Source organism: Coregonus clupeaformis, chromosome 28 (genome assembly GCF_020615455.1).
Source record: "Coregonus clupeaformis isolate EN_2021a chromosome 28, ASM2061545v1, whole genome shotgun sequence".
Classification (NCBI taxonomy): domain Eukaryota; kingdom Metazoa; phylum Chordata; class Actinopteri; order Salmoniformes; family Salmonidae; genus Coregonus; species Coregonus clupeaformis.
The window spans coordinates 29846717-29863122 of NC_059219.1; the positions used below are offsets into that span (position 1 = coordinate 29846717).

The window sequence follows — 16406 nt, forward strand, 5'->3', positions numbered from 1 at the left end:
ATAGCCTCCCCTCCTTCTATATTCCAGTTAGGATAGCTAGGTCTATCAGACACTTTTCCCAATCAGATACTGATTACATTATATAAAATCTCTGATACTCCTTTCCCAGTTTTGTTTTCTTTCTTTCACTGTGTGCGTTGTGTACTCCAACCTGCGGGTGGCAACAACACGCTAAAAAACGTCTAGTCTGCCCGGAAATCCAAGGAGAGGGAGAAACAACAAAGATGGCGGACAGGCTAACGCAACTTCAAGATGCAGTGAATTCGGTACGATACATTTTTAATTTAGCTATTATTACACCGCACAAATGATTTAATGGTCAGCAAATTGTCATGTCACGTTTAGGTTGACTGACTTCTTAGTATTTGGAAGAGGACTAGGCTGAATAATGACAGTTAGCTAGTTGGCTAAGTTCTCGGTTGCAAGATTTGCTGAGCTAACGTTAGCTATCTAACAAACAATCACATTATTTAATGTCTTATGTTTTTGTTTAATCAATATGCTCATGACAATATTTTCATGACGTGTTTTTGATGTCATTCAGCTTGCTGATCAGTTTTGCAATGCAATCGGGGTGCTGCAGCAGTGTGCGCCGCCTGCTTCGTTCAACAACATTCAGACAGCAATCAACAAGGACCAGCCATCTAACCCCACTGAGGGTAAGGACCTGTCCTAAGCTCAGATGTTAACTGTAATATTAGATCCAAGTGGGATACCATTGGGGCATGTTTGCCTTTGGGCCGGGCAACCTGAGTTCAAGACTTAAACCCACCGTTTGCTACACTGGTGTCAGAAGTGGGATGTACTCCACAGACATAGAATCATTAATTCTATTTCTATGATGTACTCTCCTGTGATGCAGTTGGAGGCAAGGACGGACGTAGGAAGGCACTTGCAAGAAAGTTGGAGTGCTTCCCGTTCTGAGGGGTTTGTGTAATGAACCTAGCCAATGTAAGTCTGTTACGACCTTCCCCAAGTTGGAGCAGTGGTCAGTGTGTTTGCCTTCGGACGGGGTGACCTAAATTCAAGACACACCCTTGCCATTCGCTTACATTATATGTTAGCCACCAGCAATGTGAAAGTCATTTTTGACACTTTGCTGATACAAATTGAATCTCATGTTGCCCAAATATAATACAATTTGACGGAAATCACGACATTGACCGCACAGCGCAATTTGCATATGAACATTTTACAGATTACACCTTTCATTTGTAATGGGGTTGTTTTTTCTTTCCTTAGAGTATGCACAACTATTTGCTGCACTGATTGCCCGGACAGCTAAGGATGTGGACGTGCTGATTGACTCACTGCCCAGTGAGGAGTCCACGGCAGCTCTACAGGTATGGAGGTTGAATTGACTCCTGTGATTCAACAGGAGTGGAAAACCTCCAACTAGAGTGCCATTCCCATGTTGAAAGTTATTATAGTATGTTCTTTCAAGTGAAAGCGATAGTTCACTTCTAATTCTGTATTGCTATACTCTTACTTTGAAAATAGCATATGGGGCCTGGGGGAGGACTGGCTGGAATCTGTAACTACTTTGGTTACAATCCAAGTCAGACTTGTAAGTGGCTATCATTAGCATTGGTTACTATAGCCCTGCCCCGGACATACAAACAAATAGCTTGGGTAAATCGCCTTATAAGAAGTGTACGTGGGAGTATTGACACTCCACTCTCACTTTGGCACACATTACTTCAATGAGTTCAGCCTCAAATAACTACAATTTCTTTACATTTTGTATGGAGATTTGATGGACTTTCTTCCCTCTCTCTTTTTCCCTTCACCCCCTCTCCCCTCCTCCACCTTCCTTGTCTTACTCCCTGCCCCTCTCCCTAGGCTGCCAGTCTGCGGCAGTTGGAGGAGGAGAATCATGATGCAGCGGCACGTCTCGAGGAGGTGGTATACCGAGGGGACTTGCTACTGGAGAAGATCCAAGGTGCCCTGGCTGATATTGCTCAGTCACAACTTCGTACTCGCAGTGGAGGGCCCAGCCAGCCCACACCGCCCGAATCATGACCCCACACAACATGGGGCAAAGACATTCTCACATCACATCACTTTCTCACATAAACACACCAGAGGGTGCCAGTGTGTACAGGAAATCAAATAAGGAGCCCATTGGGTGGACCTGAACAGCTGACCTCTCAAGGAGCTGAATCTATTGAAAATCCTTCTCGCAATATGTGAGTAGGACATTGGGAAGTTGGTGCTTGGGGAATTCAGTGAGGCAAGCTATAAACCCACATGTTCCTTTACACAAGGACCTTGAGTTCTGCCAGCAAGGAACTGTTTACTCTGTCCTTTTCTTAGCACACGCTATTTTGGATTAAAGAGCACTGCTCCGGAGTCAACATCTGCTGTCATTTTCTTAACCCTGGTTATTTTGAGGATGCTAGTTAAGGGTCTGCTGACTTCTGTTGGTAGCCATTTTTGTACATACTGAAAGCAGCTGGTAAAAAGAACAACCATCCTAAATTGATAGAAGCCCATTTTACATGCTGCATGCCAGCAAATAATACCATTATAAAAGCAAGCCCTGTCGTGTTTGTATTATTTTATACCAATGTGTTTTATTTGGTTTATGAACATGTTTTTATCAACTGTTTATACTTTTCTGGCATAAATGGTATTTTAAAATAAAGTCAAGCGTTTGCATTTTATGTGGACTGTTAGTGCTGCACATTTTGATATTGAACACAGACAAACCTTGGCCCCACAGAAAAATGGCTTTCAGAATGCCCTGAATTGAAAGTGTTTTTTAAGTGTTATATATTGAAGGGATTCGATAATGCAGCCTGGGTTGAACCGGGCAATGGCCTGTCACGTGACTGGGCGAACTCGGTGAGGGAGGCGCACCCTGCTCAAATAGAACAGTAATCTGCGCCGCTCGGTGATATTGCCAACATCATACATCATTCAGAAACATACAATTTTTCCATAAAATTTTCATTGGTACGGCAGATAAAGCCTTTTAATCAAATGCAATATATTTTGCATGTGAAAAGACAGAATCCTACTCATTACTCCACGTGCTGAACATACAGTATCAGTCAAAAGTTTGGACACACCTACTCATTCAAGGGTTTTTCTTTATTTTTACATTGTAGAATAATAGTGAAGATATCAGAACTATGGAATAACACATATGGAATTATGTAGTAACCAAAAAAGTGTTAAACAAATCTAAATATATTTTATATTTGAGATTCTTCAAAGTAGGCACCCTTTGCCTTGATGACAGCTTTGCGCACTCTTGGCATTCTCTCAACCAGCTTCATGAGGTAGTCACCTGGAATGCATTTCAATTAACAGGTGTGCCTTGTTAAAAGTTAATTTGTGGAATTTCTTTCCTTAATGCGTTTGAGCCAATCAGTTGTGTTGTGACAAGGTAGGGGTGGTATACAGAAGATAGCCCTATTTGGTAGAAGACCAAGTCCATGTTATGGCAAGAACAGCTCAAATAAGCAAAGAGAAACGACAGTCCATCATTCCTTTAAGACACAAAGGTCAGTCAATACGGAACATTTCAATAACTTTTCAAGTTTCTTCCAAGTGTCAAACCACTACTAAAGAACACCAATAAGAAGAAGACTTGCTTGGGCCAAAAAACACAAGCAATGGACATTAGACCGGTGGAAATCTGTCGTTTGGTCTGATGAGTCCAAATTAGAGATTTTTGGTTCCAACCGCCGTGTCTTTGTGAGACGCAGAGTAGGTGAACGGTTGATCTCCACGTGTGGTTCCCACCGTGAAGCATGGAGGAGGAGGTGTGGGGGTGCTTTGCTGCTGATACTATCTGTGATTTATTTGGAATTCATGGCACACTTAACCAGCATGGCTACCACAGCATTCTGCAGCGATACGCCATCCCATCTGGTTTGCGCTTAGTGGGACTATCATTTGTTTTTCAACAGGACAATGACCGAACACACCTCCAGGCTGTTTAAGGGCTATTTGACCAAGAAGGAGAGTGATGGAATGCTGCATCAGATGACCTTGGCTCCACAATCACCCAACCTCAACCCAATTGAGATGGTTTGGGATGAGTTAGACTGCAGAGTGAAGGAAAAGCAGCCAACAAGTGCTCTGCATATGTGGGAACTCCTTCAAGACTGTTGGAAAATTATTCCAGGTGAAGCTGGTTGAGAGAATGCCAAGCGTGCGCAAAGCTGTCATCAAGGCAAAGGATGGCTACTTTGAAGAATCTAAAATATAACATATTTTGATTTGTTTAACACTTTTTTTTGTTACTACATGATTCCATATGTGTTATTTCATAGTTTTGATGTCTTCACTATTATTCTACAATGTAAAAATAAAGAAAAACCCTTGAATGAGTAGGTGTGTCCAAACATTTGACTGGTACTGGACATCACTTTTGTTTTGAACCGACCTCGCCATCTGTCAAAATGGGGCACCTGACTCAAGCCCGAGAGGTAGCCCAGTTCCAAAACGAATGCAATCAACGCTAACCCGATTCACCCCGGACATTAATAGAACTCCCTCACTATCTGGGAAACAATAGACGTGAGAAGTGTTCCAGGCTGCCTACATTGCAGTCCTGTCCGATTGTTAAAATAGGTTTCCTGTAATGTACTGTACTTTCAATTACTACAATGTAGGCAACCATGCTACAATGAACGCAACCATGCTCCGCGTAAACCCGTGGACGGACCTGAAAGAAGGCATATTACTTTCATCTGATTGGTAGATAGCTAGGTTACGTCCCCCAATATTTCCACGACCGATTGGTTAAAATGAACATTCGTTTAATTGTATATTCTTCTATTGGCTAATCTAGGTGCAATTTCTGTAGCATTAATTTGCGTGGCGTGTGAGCGTTATGTTTTTAGTGCATCCATTCCGGGAGTAATTGGGTATTTTACTATTTACAGGGAGGATTCGAGGTCGAAGATGGATGAATGGAGACGACCAGCGCTTACCAAACCCTTGTAGTCTTGTTAAATGTCAGAAATAGTTGTCATTGACTCGAGTCTTTTATTTTCTCCATACACAGTCCGTGTTTGCAGTGTGTGAAGCTAGCTAGATAGCTAGTACCTAACGTTGGGTCTTTCCCCTCATCCCCTAGCCAAATTTACGGACCTATATTCTGTCAAATTGGAGCAGGGCTGGGCAACTAGCCTAGCCATCAATTGACTCTGGAGCAGGATACTGAGGTAGGTAAAAGCTATTATTACACCCAAGTCTGTCTGTCTACTGAGAGGGCTTTTCGGGATAGTTTTGACATTATGGTCAACGTAGACCGGCAACTATCAATACATAGACAGCCTACACCTAGCCTACACGTTAAAATGCAACGACAGCATTAAATAGTTATGTTCTCTTTGGCAGACCTGTCTCGTTGCATACATACCTGTGGTTTTGTCATGTTTACGTCTGTTGGTTACGCAACACAATGCACAAATCATGGCAATGACGTATTCATCATCACCTGCTCGTACAGTCCTTATTATAAACACTAGCGCCACATAAGCAACATCCTCATCATGGGCATCCTCTTATAGACTTTGAGTCATTGGAATTGAATTGAATGAAGGAAAATCTCCCTACATTACAGTCCAATCATTTTCTATTTTGGATCTAGTTATGCATCAAATTCAATAGTTCAAAATTCTCAAAAAACTATGGGACCTCGGAAACACTTGTATCAAATCAAACATCACAATTCACAAGCTTTGGTAAGGCCATCAGAAATATCCCAATTTCAATCATGCCTGAGTAATAGTGATGAGATACAGAATGTATGAAATCCACACAATAAAGGACATTACTACTAGTATTAACCATTAGCTTAAATCTCAGAAAATACAATATGTCATGCTTGCTAAATTGATATGCCTAATAGTATAATTAAAGATGGCCTTTGCATAGGTGAAGCAGAAGGAAACTGACTATGTAGTGCACATTTCAAGGGTGAAGTATTAGGCAGCCAGATCCTGGTGCACAACTCATGAAAACAGGCATTGGAAATTCTGTTGTGATCCATTGGACTGGTACATGAGCTCAACCCCAGTGACCAGTCCCCCAAGACACTCTTCCTCACTGCCTATTGATATGTAGCTGAGGGCATGGAGCTTGGTGTTGTTCTTGGCTGTGTGTGTGTCCCAGACAGTCCCCCCTCCCTCTGGCATCATGACTGGGTCTTTTCATGCTGAAGGGGAGTTGCTTCCTGTCCGGTGCTGACTCACAGGGTGGAGACCACTTGGTTTCTTGATTGCATGTTTGTTAAGTTTCCTTTTTTCCCCACTGCACACAATGGCCTCTCTATCTGCACCTGTCTTTCAAGAAACATAGTGAACTTGCTTCAAATCAACGTTTTTTGGTTGCGTACACAGTTTAGCAAATGTTATAGCGGGTGCAGGGAAATGCTTATGTTACTAGCTCCTAACAATGCAGTAAAATGTCAAACAAGTACACAAATAATAAAAGATTTAAACAAATCAAGAAATGTCCAAATGAATCCAATTAACCTAACAACCCAAATAGCACTAACATTTTTTAAATTTATTTATTATTTATTGTCATTTTTAGCAGACGCTCTTATCCAGAGCGACTTACAGTTAGTGAGTGCATACATTTTCATACTGTCATCCAGATGTAATCTATACGTATAGACACCGAATGAATTTACACAAGATATACTAAGAATATGTACAGCAGTAACATTAGATGTATTAGAGTGGCCATCACTGGTCTGTATTACACAAAGACAAGTTAAAACAGGCTTCTCACTGCTAGTAAGGGACTCCGTAGCAATACAATGTCTCTCAGATATTACTAAAATAGAACTAAAAGCTATTGGATGTACAGTAGGCTTATGTTGAATATCAGTAAATGTGTATTGGGCCTCAGTCAGTCATTGTTTGCTCAACAGGATAGTATGGCCATGACGGGAGGGACTGCAGCTGCCCTTCCCATGAGCAACCACACCCGAGAGAGGGTGACCGTGGCCAAGCTGACACTAGAGAACTTCTACAGCACTCTGCTGACACAGCACGAGGAGCGAGAGACGAGGTACGTGTCTCCTATAGGCCACCCATGCATGTGACAGCCAGGTGTTCAGAATATTTGCATTGGCAACGCAAGCTTGTTTAGGATCATTTTAAGAGGACCCAAATAGTGGGTTGTTATGTTGAAAGAACGAGAGAGACTTTGTTCTTTATAAAATGGCTGGGGTTTATTCTAACCCGAGCATCCTCACGTTCGTGAGCTAGCATCACAATCACAACTGTTTAGCCAAAGTACGGTGGCTCCCATAGGACATTTCTTCTACGGTGGGTGAAACTGTAACAGACAACAATAACTCTCAGGGTAGGCTATATAGCGACCATAACATTTGGAGTAGAAATGGCACTTTAATCATTAACAATCATCACAGTTTTATGTCTGAAAAATGTTGATAGATGATCATGAAAGACAACGCCGCGGGGTAGACTGTTTCAGAATAACTAGACTGGGGTAGACTGTTTCAGAATAACTAGACTGGGGTAGACTGTTTCAGAATAACTAGACTGGGTAGACTGTTTCAGAATAACTAGACTGTTTCAGAATAACTAGACTGGGGTAGACTGTTTCAGAATAACTAGACTGGGGTAGACTGTTTCAGAATAACTAGACTGGGGTAGACTGTTTCAGAATAACTAGACTGGGGTAGACTGTTTCAGAATAACTAGACTGGGGTAGACTGTTTCAGAATAACTAGACTTGTTTCAGAATAACTAGACTGGGTAGAGTGTTTCAGAATAACTAGACTTGTTTCAGAATAACTAGACTGGGTAGAGTGTTTCAGAATAACTAGACTGTTTCAGAATAACTAGACTGGGTAGACTGTTTCAGAATAACTAGACTGGGTAGAGTGTTTCAGAATAACTAGACTGTTTCAGAATAACTAGACTGGGTAGACTGTTTCAGAATAACTAGACTGGGGTAGACTGTTTCAGAATAACTAGACTGGGGTAGAGTGTTTCAGAATACCTGCATGTTCCTCTATTTTTCCAGGCAGAAGAAGCTGGAGAAAGTCATGGATGAGGATGGCTTGATAGATGAAGAGGTAATCCTCCACTCCTGTGGAATGATGGCTTTAATTCTAATAATGGATTGGATTCAATATCATGGGTAGCACTTTCTTTGCGTGTTTGTCATGTCTACTATTTTGGAGGAAACCAAATGGAACTGATCATCTGTGTCTCTGTGCCCATGTTTCTCAACAGAAGGTAATGCGACGTTCCCAGCACGCCAGGAAGGAGACAGAGTTCCTGCGGCTGAAGAGGACCCGGCTGGGCCTGGATGACTTCGAGTCACTAAAGGTCATTGGTAGAGGCGCCTTTGGAGAGGTGTGTTATGATAGCTCTCTCTCTTCAGTTTATTTTCTTTATATGGACCTTTGAGTGTATGCTGGTATTGATTTGTGGATTAATATGGTCTTTACTGAGAAGTTTGCAATGCATAGGTTGGTCTGATCACTCGTTTATAAAGCAGCTAGAAACTAATGTGGCATACTCATGTGTGACTCATACGTTTGTCATCAGGTCCGCTTGGTGCAGAAAAAAGACACCGGGCACATATATGCCATGAAGATCTTGAGGAAAGCTGACATGTTGGAGAAGGAGCAGGTGGCTCATATTCGGGCAGAGAGGGACATCTTGGTGGAGGCAGACGGGGCCTGGGTGGTCAAGATGTTCTACAGTTTCCAGGATAAGAGGAACCTCTACCTCATCATGGAGTTTCTACCTGGAGGTGGGTTTCTCTTGCTGGCCAGTCTCCCTCCACAAATTACATTTAAAAAAATGTTTTTTTAGATACAGTGGGGGAAAAAAGTATTTAGTCAGCCACCAATTGTGCAAGTTCTCCCTCTTAAAAAGATGAGAGGCCTGTAATTTTCATCATAGGTAAACGTCAACTATGACAGACAAATTGAGGGAAAAAAATCCAGAAAATCACATTGTAGGATTTTTGTATGAATTTATTTGCAAATGATGGTGGAAAATAAGTATTTGGTCACCTGCAAACAAGCAAGATTTCTGGCTCTCACAGACCTGTAACTTCTTCTTTAAGAGGCTCCTCTGTCCTCCACTCGTTACCTGTATTAATGGCACCTGTTTGAACTTGTTATCAGTATAAAAGACACCTGTCCACAACCTCAAACAGTCACACTCCAAACTCCACTATGGCCAAGACCAAAGAGCTGTCAAAGGACACCAGAAACAAAATTGTAGACCTGCACCAGGCTGGGAAGACTGAATCTGCAATAGGTAAGCAGCTTGGTTTGAAGAAATCAACTGTGGGAGCAATTATTAGGAAATGGAAGACATACAAGACCACTGATAATCTCCCTCGATCTGGGGCTCCACGCAAGATCTCACCCCGTGGGGTCAAAATGATCACAAGAACGGTGAGCAAAAATCCCAGAACCACACGGGGGGACCTAGTGAATGACCTGCAGAGAGCTGGGACCAAAGTAACAAAGCCTACCATCAGTAACACACCGCCGCCAGGGACTCAAATCCTGCAGTGCAAGACATGTCCCCCTGCTTAAGCCAGTACATGTCCAGGCCCGTCTGAAGTTTGCTAGAGTGCATTTGGATGATCCAGAAGAGGATTGGGAGAATGTCAGATGAAACCAAAATATAACTTTTTGGTAAAAACTCAATTCGTCGTGTTTGGAGGACAAAGAATGCGAGTTGCATCCAAAGAACACCATACCTACTGTGAAGCATGGGGGTAGAAACATCATGCTTTGGGGCTGTTTTTCTGCAAAGGGACCAGGACGACTGATCCGTGTAAAGGAAAGAATGAATGGGGCCATGTATCGTGAGATTTTGAGTGAAAACCTCCTTCCATCAGCAAGGGCATTGAAGATGAAACGTGGCTGGGTCTTTCAGCATGACAATGATCCCAAACACACCGCCCGGGCAACGAAGGAGTGGCTTCGTAAGAAGCATTTCAAGGTCCTGGAGTGGCCTAGCCAGTCTCCAGATCTCAACCCCATAGAAAATCTTTGGAGGGAGTTGAAAGTCCGTGTTGCCTAGCGACAGCCCCAAAACATCCCTGCTCTAGAGGAGATCTGCATGGAGGAATGGGCCAAAATACCAGCAACAGTGTGTGAAAACCTTGTGAAGACTTACAGAAAACGTTTGACCTGTGTCATTGCCAACAAAGGGTATATAACAAAGTATTGAGAAACTTTTGTTATTGACCAAATACTTATTTTCTACCATAATTTGCAAATAAATTCATTAAAAATCCTACAATGTGATTTTCTGGATTTTCTTTTTCTCATTTTGTCTGTCATAGTTGACGTGTACCTATGATGAAAATTACAGGCCTCTCTCATATTTTTAAGTGGGAGAACTTGCACAATTGGTGGATGACTAAATACTTTTTTCCCCCCACTGTATAATTACAGGGAATAAAATATAGTCACATTACACATTGTACAGAGAGACATCTAGAGCAGGGATCTTTAACCTTTACTTTCCCATCATTTTAGCAATAAAAACTATTTTCATATCTTATCCGGTGAATGATAATGGCAAGGAGAAGCAGTCAATGAATACATTTGGTTGATAGTATTTCATTATTCTGACCTCCCCACATTATAATTGAAAGAGGAAGTGTAAACTCTAAGTCAAGAACGTTTACCAGCAGCCTGCGGCATTTGCCGCGACTGGTATTCCTTGCCGCGACTGGTAAGCCTATGTCAAATACTCCATTGAGTGTAATGAAGAACGAGTGTAATTTGGTGAGACGAATCCCGGTTCCTGTTACGTCATGCTGATGGTAGTCAGGTTTTGGCATAAGCAGCATGAGTCCATGGCCCCATCCTCCCTGGTGTCAACGGTACAGGCAGGTGGTGTACTGGTGTGGGGAATGTTTTTCTTGATACCAATTGTGCGAAGTTTGAACGCCACACCTTGTAGTATCCATGCCCCGATGAATTCAGGCTGTTCTGGAGGCAAATTGGGGTCTGGCCTGGTACTAGATGGCTGTACCTAATAAACTGGCCACTCAGTGTATACTGTTATTATATACTTTAATTTAATTGGCCATCTGTTACCTACATCATGTCAAAAACGAGGGGGTTAGTGGCATAGTGTCACAGTGTTATTAATATCAATTCGATGTGCAGGTGACATGATGACCCTGCTGATGAAAAAGGACACCCTGTCTGAAGAGGCCACCCAGTTCTACATCGCTGAGACTGTCCTGGCCATCGACTCCATTCACCAGCTGGGATTCATCCACAGAGACATCAAACCTGATAACCTGCTTCTGGACTCCAGGGTGAGACACTGGCCTGGTCCAGGCCTACCACTGTACACAAACAGATACAGACACATGCTCAGAGACTAACACACAGAGAAGCATTCACTTACAAAGTTCGTATTGCAGGGCCATGTAAAACTGTCTGATTTTGGTCTGTGTACGGGACTGAAGAAGGCCCACCGTACAGAGTTCTACAGGAACCTCACACACAACCCTCCCAGTGACTTCTGTGAGTCACTCTTTACAACCTGTGAATCATTAACTTTTATTTTCATTCGGGCAAAATAGAATTTGTTTATTCAGTCGTTTTTATGGTAGAACACTGCCATGTCTTTGAACTTGCAATATTCCACAGCCTTCCAAAACATGAACTCAAAGAGGAAAGCAGAGACATGGAAGAAGAACCGGAGGCAACTGGTAAGAGTTTGTGCATGTGAGAGACTATATATTGTACCGCCCATTATATCTTTCCCATTGGTCCTTTGAGTAGGATCCCTCTCAGGGATCTCATGGATGTTTTATTAAGGATCCTCTGAGCACCACAGACCTTGTGCTGTGAAACAAGCACAGCCAATAATATAGCCTTTGTTTTTTTTTTCTTCTTATTAGTGTCTCCCCATCTGTTTGTGTTTTACCAACAGGCCTACTCCACAGTGGGAACACCGGACTACATTGCCCCAGAGGTGTTCCTGCAGACGGGATACAACAAGCTCTGTGACTGGTGGTCTCTGGGGGTCATCATGTATGAGATGCTGATAGGTATGTCTATGTAACCGAGTCAATTACACCATGCCCAAGTCTGTGTTTCATTATGAACTCCTATGACGTTATTTAAGAATATTTAAGGAAGTTAGCTGGCTAACTCATTGGTCCTAATTTGTAACAAACTGACATTCTCTCCTGGTGTCTCTCTCAGGGTACCCCCCGTTCTGTTCTGAGACACCCCAGGAGACTTATAGGAAGGTGATGAACTGGAAGGAGACCTTAGTCTTCCCCCCCGAGGTGCCCATCTCGGAGAGGGCCAAGGACTTGATTCTCAGGTTGGTGGTCATATGAAACCTTATAGGATATCCGCTGGTGTGTGTGTGTATATATCAGAGTTTATTGTCCTCTTAGGAAAAAAATATTATAAAACTTTACTGGTATAATGCTTTAGTACCTGTTATAAACATGTATGAGCCTTTTATAATGTCTTATTATAAATCTTATTAGTTAGGCCTATGTATCCCTACCTAGCAAATTTGAAACTGACTCAAAATAGCTGTTACTCAATCATGATCATTATAAGATGATAATAAGACATAAGGGGGTCATACATGCTAATGACGTCCTCTAATGCATTATAATTAGATTGTAAGTCACAAATCTGCAGGATGAGTTACTGAAATGCTTTTCTCAGTCTGGTACACCATCAAATGATCACACAAATTATTCCATTCACATCCACAAAAACACGCAGTATCAAACTGCAGTGAAGTAGACATTTTATTTCAGCGCAATGGATTTCCTCTTTTGTGAAACAAAGGCTTTGGTGTTCCAACAACATGAACCCATTGCAGGTACTGTAATGATGCTGAGAACCGTGTTGGTGCTGTGAGTGTTGAGGAGATGAAGAGTCACGCCTTCTTTGAGCCTGTGGACTGGGAACACATCAGGTACGTGTTTGTTCTTCAGTACTTGTGTGTGTGTCTAAGCATGTGGGATGGCAATATCTTAAATGAGGTATAACATGCAATCACAGCCAAAAAAAAGACAAGTCACTTAGCCTTCATTGGGTTGTCTTTGATGCGTTTCAGCAAAATGCATTAGGAAAAAGGTTTTAAATAGACCAACGGCTCACATTTGCCTTCCTTCCATAGGGAAAGACCAGCCGCCATCTCCATTGAGATCAAGAGCATCGATGACACATCGAACTTTGATGAGTTCCCAGAATCAGACATCCTTCAGCCAGGTAATAATAATCACTTTGTCTCTATTACACCTTTTCATACATAAAAAGCAGCTCAAAGTTCTTCACAATCAGCATGAAATGAATGATAAAAATGTAAAAACTATTAAAGCAGAAGAAACATTTGTGCTGCAGTGCAAGTTTGCTTTGGTGCACAGGAATCTGAGTCATCATCTCCAGCTCATCTCTAATTTAGATTAAATAGGACCCATATTCCTGTTGTTATTCACACATTCCTACAGCTGAGATCTAGATTAATGTCCTATTCAGTGTTGCCCTCTAGTGGCAGGGAGGAGACTAACACTGGTATTAACCGTAATACACTGTTGTATATCATTTACAATCTTGTTGTTTCAGTTTCCAACGTGACTGAGCCAGACAAATCCAAGGACTGGGTGTTCCTGAACTACACCTACAAGAGGTTTGAGGGGCTGACTCAGCGAGGCACCATCCCCACCTACATGAAGGCAGGGAAGGCCTAATGAGGGCATGGGGGAAAATGGGAGAGACAATGTGGACACAGGGTTGGGCGGTAAACCCCTGCTGTGCTGAAAGCACAGGATCAAGAAGGATGAGGAGCTTCTTGGTTTCATGCTTCACCAGGGCTTCCCTGATTGACCAGAGATCCACCAGGCACCAGACAATGGCAAGAGTCACAGGGATATAAATAACACATGTATCGTCTTTTGTCTTAGGCCTCTTGGGCTGTTAAAGGGGAAGTTTGTGTTTTACAACTTAATGTTAGATGGTTCCTCATCCTGAAAAAATGGAACTTCCCCCTTTGAAGCGACTACTACTAGGTGACTAAATCAACGGACGCGTTCCTCTGCCCAGGCGTTGCTGACGCATGCCAGATCTTACAACACCTGGATAAGTATTTTACCTATCGGCTAACCACATCATATGTTATAGCAATCTGGTGCCCGGCGACGGCACAGTCAATTATGTGGTACACAACCATTGGTTGATGCATGCAACGTCTGAGCGGGGAACGCAACCATCGTATCTGCATGTTTACACACTGATTTGCAGGGTCTAAAATGCTGTAGAAGGACCCCCACACACAGGGTATTCGTTGGGGGGAGCGGTTGGTGGTTATCCTAGTGACCTCATATGACTGAAGAAAAATGCATATAGTTAATGTTAAGTAACGTTGTTTGCTAAACTTGTAGATATACAAAGTTCTAAGGTTTCAAGTCTTTTATGGGTGCCACGTTAGTCAAAAAGTTTCAATACTGTTTTCATTCTAGTTACAATGCAAATAATAATCCTTCTGTCATGGAACGTTCGCTGCCAACATGGAGTATGGTGAGCCATACGTACATGTATCTATTGCTCTGGGATTAATCCATTGTATCTATTTAATGCCTTGATAATCTGGAATTAATAGATCTATAAATTATTTAATGGTGTGAAAGATTCATAGAAAAGTGTTGTATTCTAGTGGTTGAGATTAGAAACTAATGTATAAGCAGATTTGTTTTTGCAAGTTAGAGGACAAGTCATGGATGTCAATTAAAATGCAATGCTATTAATGCTTAAAGGTAGCAATATGACGTAGATGCAGAAAGTAAACGGCATATTGGGTCAATTTCCACAACTAAGAGCGTTGAAGCGTGAGGCTCAACTTCTCTGCTTTTTTGGTCCCGTGGCTACCACGCTGTATACGGTATGAAGCGAACCCCGGCACATGTGCAGATGCTGTGTGTGACTGCGGGAGAGTGACATCTTGCATCTCGCTCATCTCAATATCTGCGGTGCTGCTCGTGGCAATGCCATTTCGCTGAGTCTAACTTTACAGTAGTTACATTTCTGTTCAAATTTATTGACAAATATCAGATGGCACCTTTTTTTTAAAGTACATCGGAATTCATGTTTGATCTCCACTTCACATCGCTCACCTAAATTCATCCATTTAAGATAGGAACTACATTTTCAATTAAATGTACGTTTTATAGTCAACATTTCCTAAACTTTACTGAACCCCCGCTGTGTGTGATTTCATATAGATATTCAAATATAGGTGTCAAACATTTCAGCGATTCTGATTTAGTTGTGCTGAGGTGGTCAGCACAACTTGCATATTCAATAAACTAAACACATGTAATGTTGCCCTGGCTATCTGGCACAGGTCAAAGTTCAAAGGCTATGTGATCTGGAGCAGGTGTAAAATATTATTATTATTATAATAAAATCAATGTATCAAATGATTTATTTTGACAATGAACAAATTGCTAAATCCCCAAATGTTTGCAGTAGTGAACACCCAAACACATCACAAATTAGGGTGTCATGACAAATTAAAGTGTTGATGACTAAAACGAAATACCTAAAATATAACAATGCTAGCAGATACCCAATTCCTTCCAGTCATTGCGCTAACGCTAGTTAGCATTAGCTCGCGAAACTACCTCTAACTTCCTTCATTCTGGACACAGAGGCATAAAAATGGTATCCACGACTTAATCTGACTCTGGGGAAGTAGATAAAGGGCCTCATTGACAAAATCCCGAAGTTACCCTTTAACTTGTAAATTATTCAAGAAGGGAAATAAAAACTAATATTGTTTACATAGAGAAGAAGAGTTAATGTACATTTTATAAAAAGTAGTTTCCCTCAAATTCATTATTTGATGCATTTGTTCCTCAGTCTTTAACCGGAACATGTTGCAAAATATATTAAAGGGGTAGTTCACCAAGATTACAAAATGACACATTGGTTTCCTTACCCTTCAATAAACAGGCTATGCTTTGGTTTTAATTTCCCTGGGTTGGCACTGGGAGGGAGCAGGAAGGGGTTGTGTATGTGTGGAAGAGGATTTGCACAAAATGCTGACAGTAGCTAGGTTTCCATCCAATTGGCGACAGATTTTCATGCGATTATTTTCAAGTCCGCATAAAAACAATGTGTATTTTCCCACCTGAGAGGTTTCCATCAAATTGACTTGTGGAGAAAAGGCTGTGCGTGATGACGTAGGGCACATAAAATATTTTTTGCTGGTTAAATTGCCATGTACGCATTTTCAGCTGTGCTGATGGTTTTGTCACAACAAATGTTGCGTTATTTTACATTTTAGTCATTTAGCAGACGCTCTTATCCAGAGCGACGTACAGTTAGTGAGTGCATATATTTTTTCATACAGGCCCCCCGTGGGAATCGAACCCAC

The 16406-nt window shown here is 41.9% G+C and overlaps 2 protein-coding genes across 2 annotated transcripts; both read left to right on the forward strand.

Annotated features, from left to right (window-relative positions):
• Window positions 1–133: 133 nt before the first annotated feature.
• On the forward strand, window positions 134–2666 carry LOC121557855 (mediator of RNA polymerase II transcription subunit 21). Its single transcript, XM_041871323.2, has 4 exons — window positions 134–266; window positions 545–659; window positions 1243–1343; window positions 1843–2666. The coding sequence occupies exons 1-4, from the start codon at window positions 225–227 to the stop codon at window positions 2020–2022; spliced, it is 438 nt and encodes a 145-aa protein (XP_041727257.1). The 5' UTR covers window positions 134–224; the 3' UTR covers window positions 2023–2666.
• A 2141-nt stretch (window positions 2667–4807) lies between these two features.
• On the forward strand, window positions 4808–15450 carry LOC121557844 (serine/threonine-protein kinase 38-like). The gene is made up of 13 exons (XM_041871312.2): window positions 4808–5183; window positions 6902–7041; window positions 8026–8077; window positions 8238–8360; window positions 8556–8763; window positions 11156–11310; window positions 11419–11521; window positions 11648–11709; window positions 11934–12051; window positions 12209–12332; window positions 12852–12947; window positions 13152–13243; window positions 13598–15450. The coding sequence occupies exons 2-13, from the start codon at window positions 6908–6910 to the stop codon at window positions 13720–13722; spliced, it is 1392 nt and encodes a 463-aa protein (XP_041727246.1). The 5' UTR covers window positions 4808–5183; window positions 6902–6907; the 3' UTR covers window positions 13723–15450.
• Window positions 15451–16406: the final 956 nt, after the last annotated feature.

What these genes read in the sequence shown, in the direction of transcription:
- LOC121557855 (XM_041871323.2), top strand. Translation starts at nt 225, where the DNA reads ATGGCGGACAGGCTAACGCAACTTCAAGATGCAGTGAATTCG. An exon ending in GCCATCTAACCCCACTGAGG is followed by an intron (nt 660 to 1,242) that starts GTAAGGACCTGT and finishes TTCTTTCCTTAG; the next exon opens with AGTATGCACAACTATTTGCT. An exon ending in AGTCCACGGCAGCTCTACAG is followed by an intron (nt 1,344 to 1,842) that starts GTATGGAGGTTG and finishes CCCTCTCCCTAG; the next exon opens with GCTGCCAGTCTGCGGCAGTT.
- LOC121557844 (XM_041871312.2), top strand. Translation starts at nt 6,908, where the DNA reads ATGGCCATGACGGGAGGGACTGCAGCTGCCCTTCCCATGAGCAACCAC. An exon ending in CATGTATGAGATGCTGATAG is followed by an intron (nt 12,052 to 12,208) that starts GTATGTCTATGT and finishes TGTCTCTCTCAG; the next exon opens with GGTACCCCCCGTTCTGTTCT. An exon ending in ATCAGACATCCTTCAGCCAG is followed by an intron (nt 13,244 to 13,597) that starts GTAATAATAATC and finishes TTGTTGTTTCAG; the next exon opens with TTTCCAACGTGACTGAGCCA.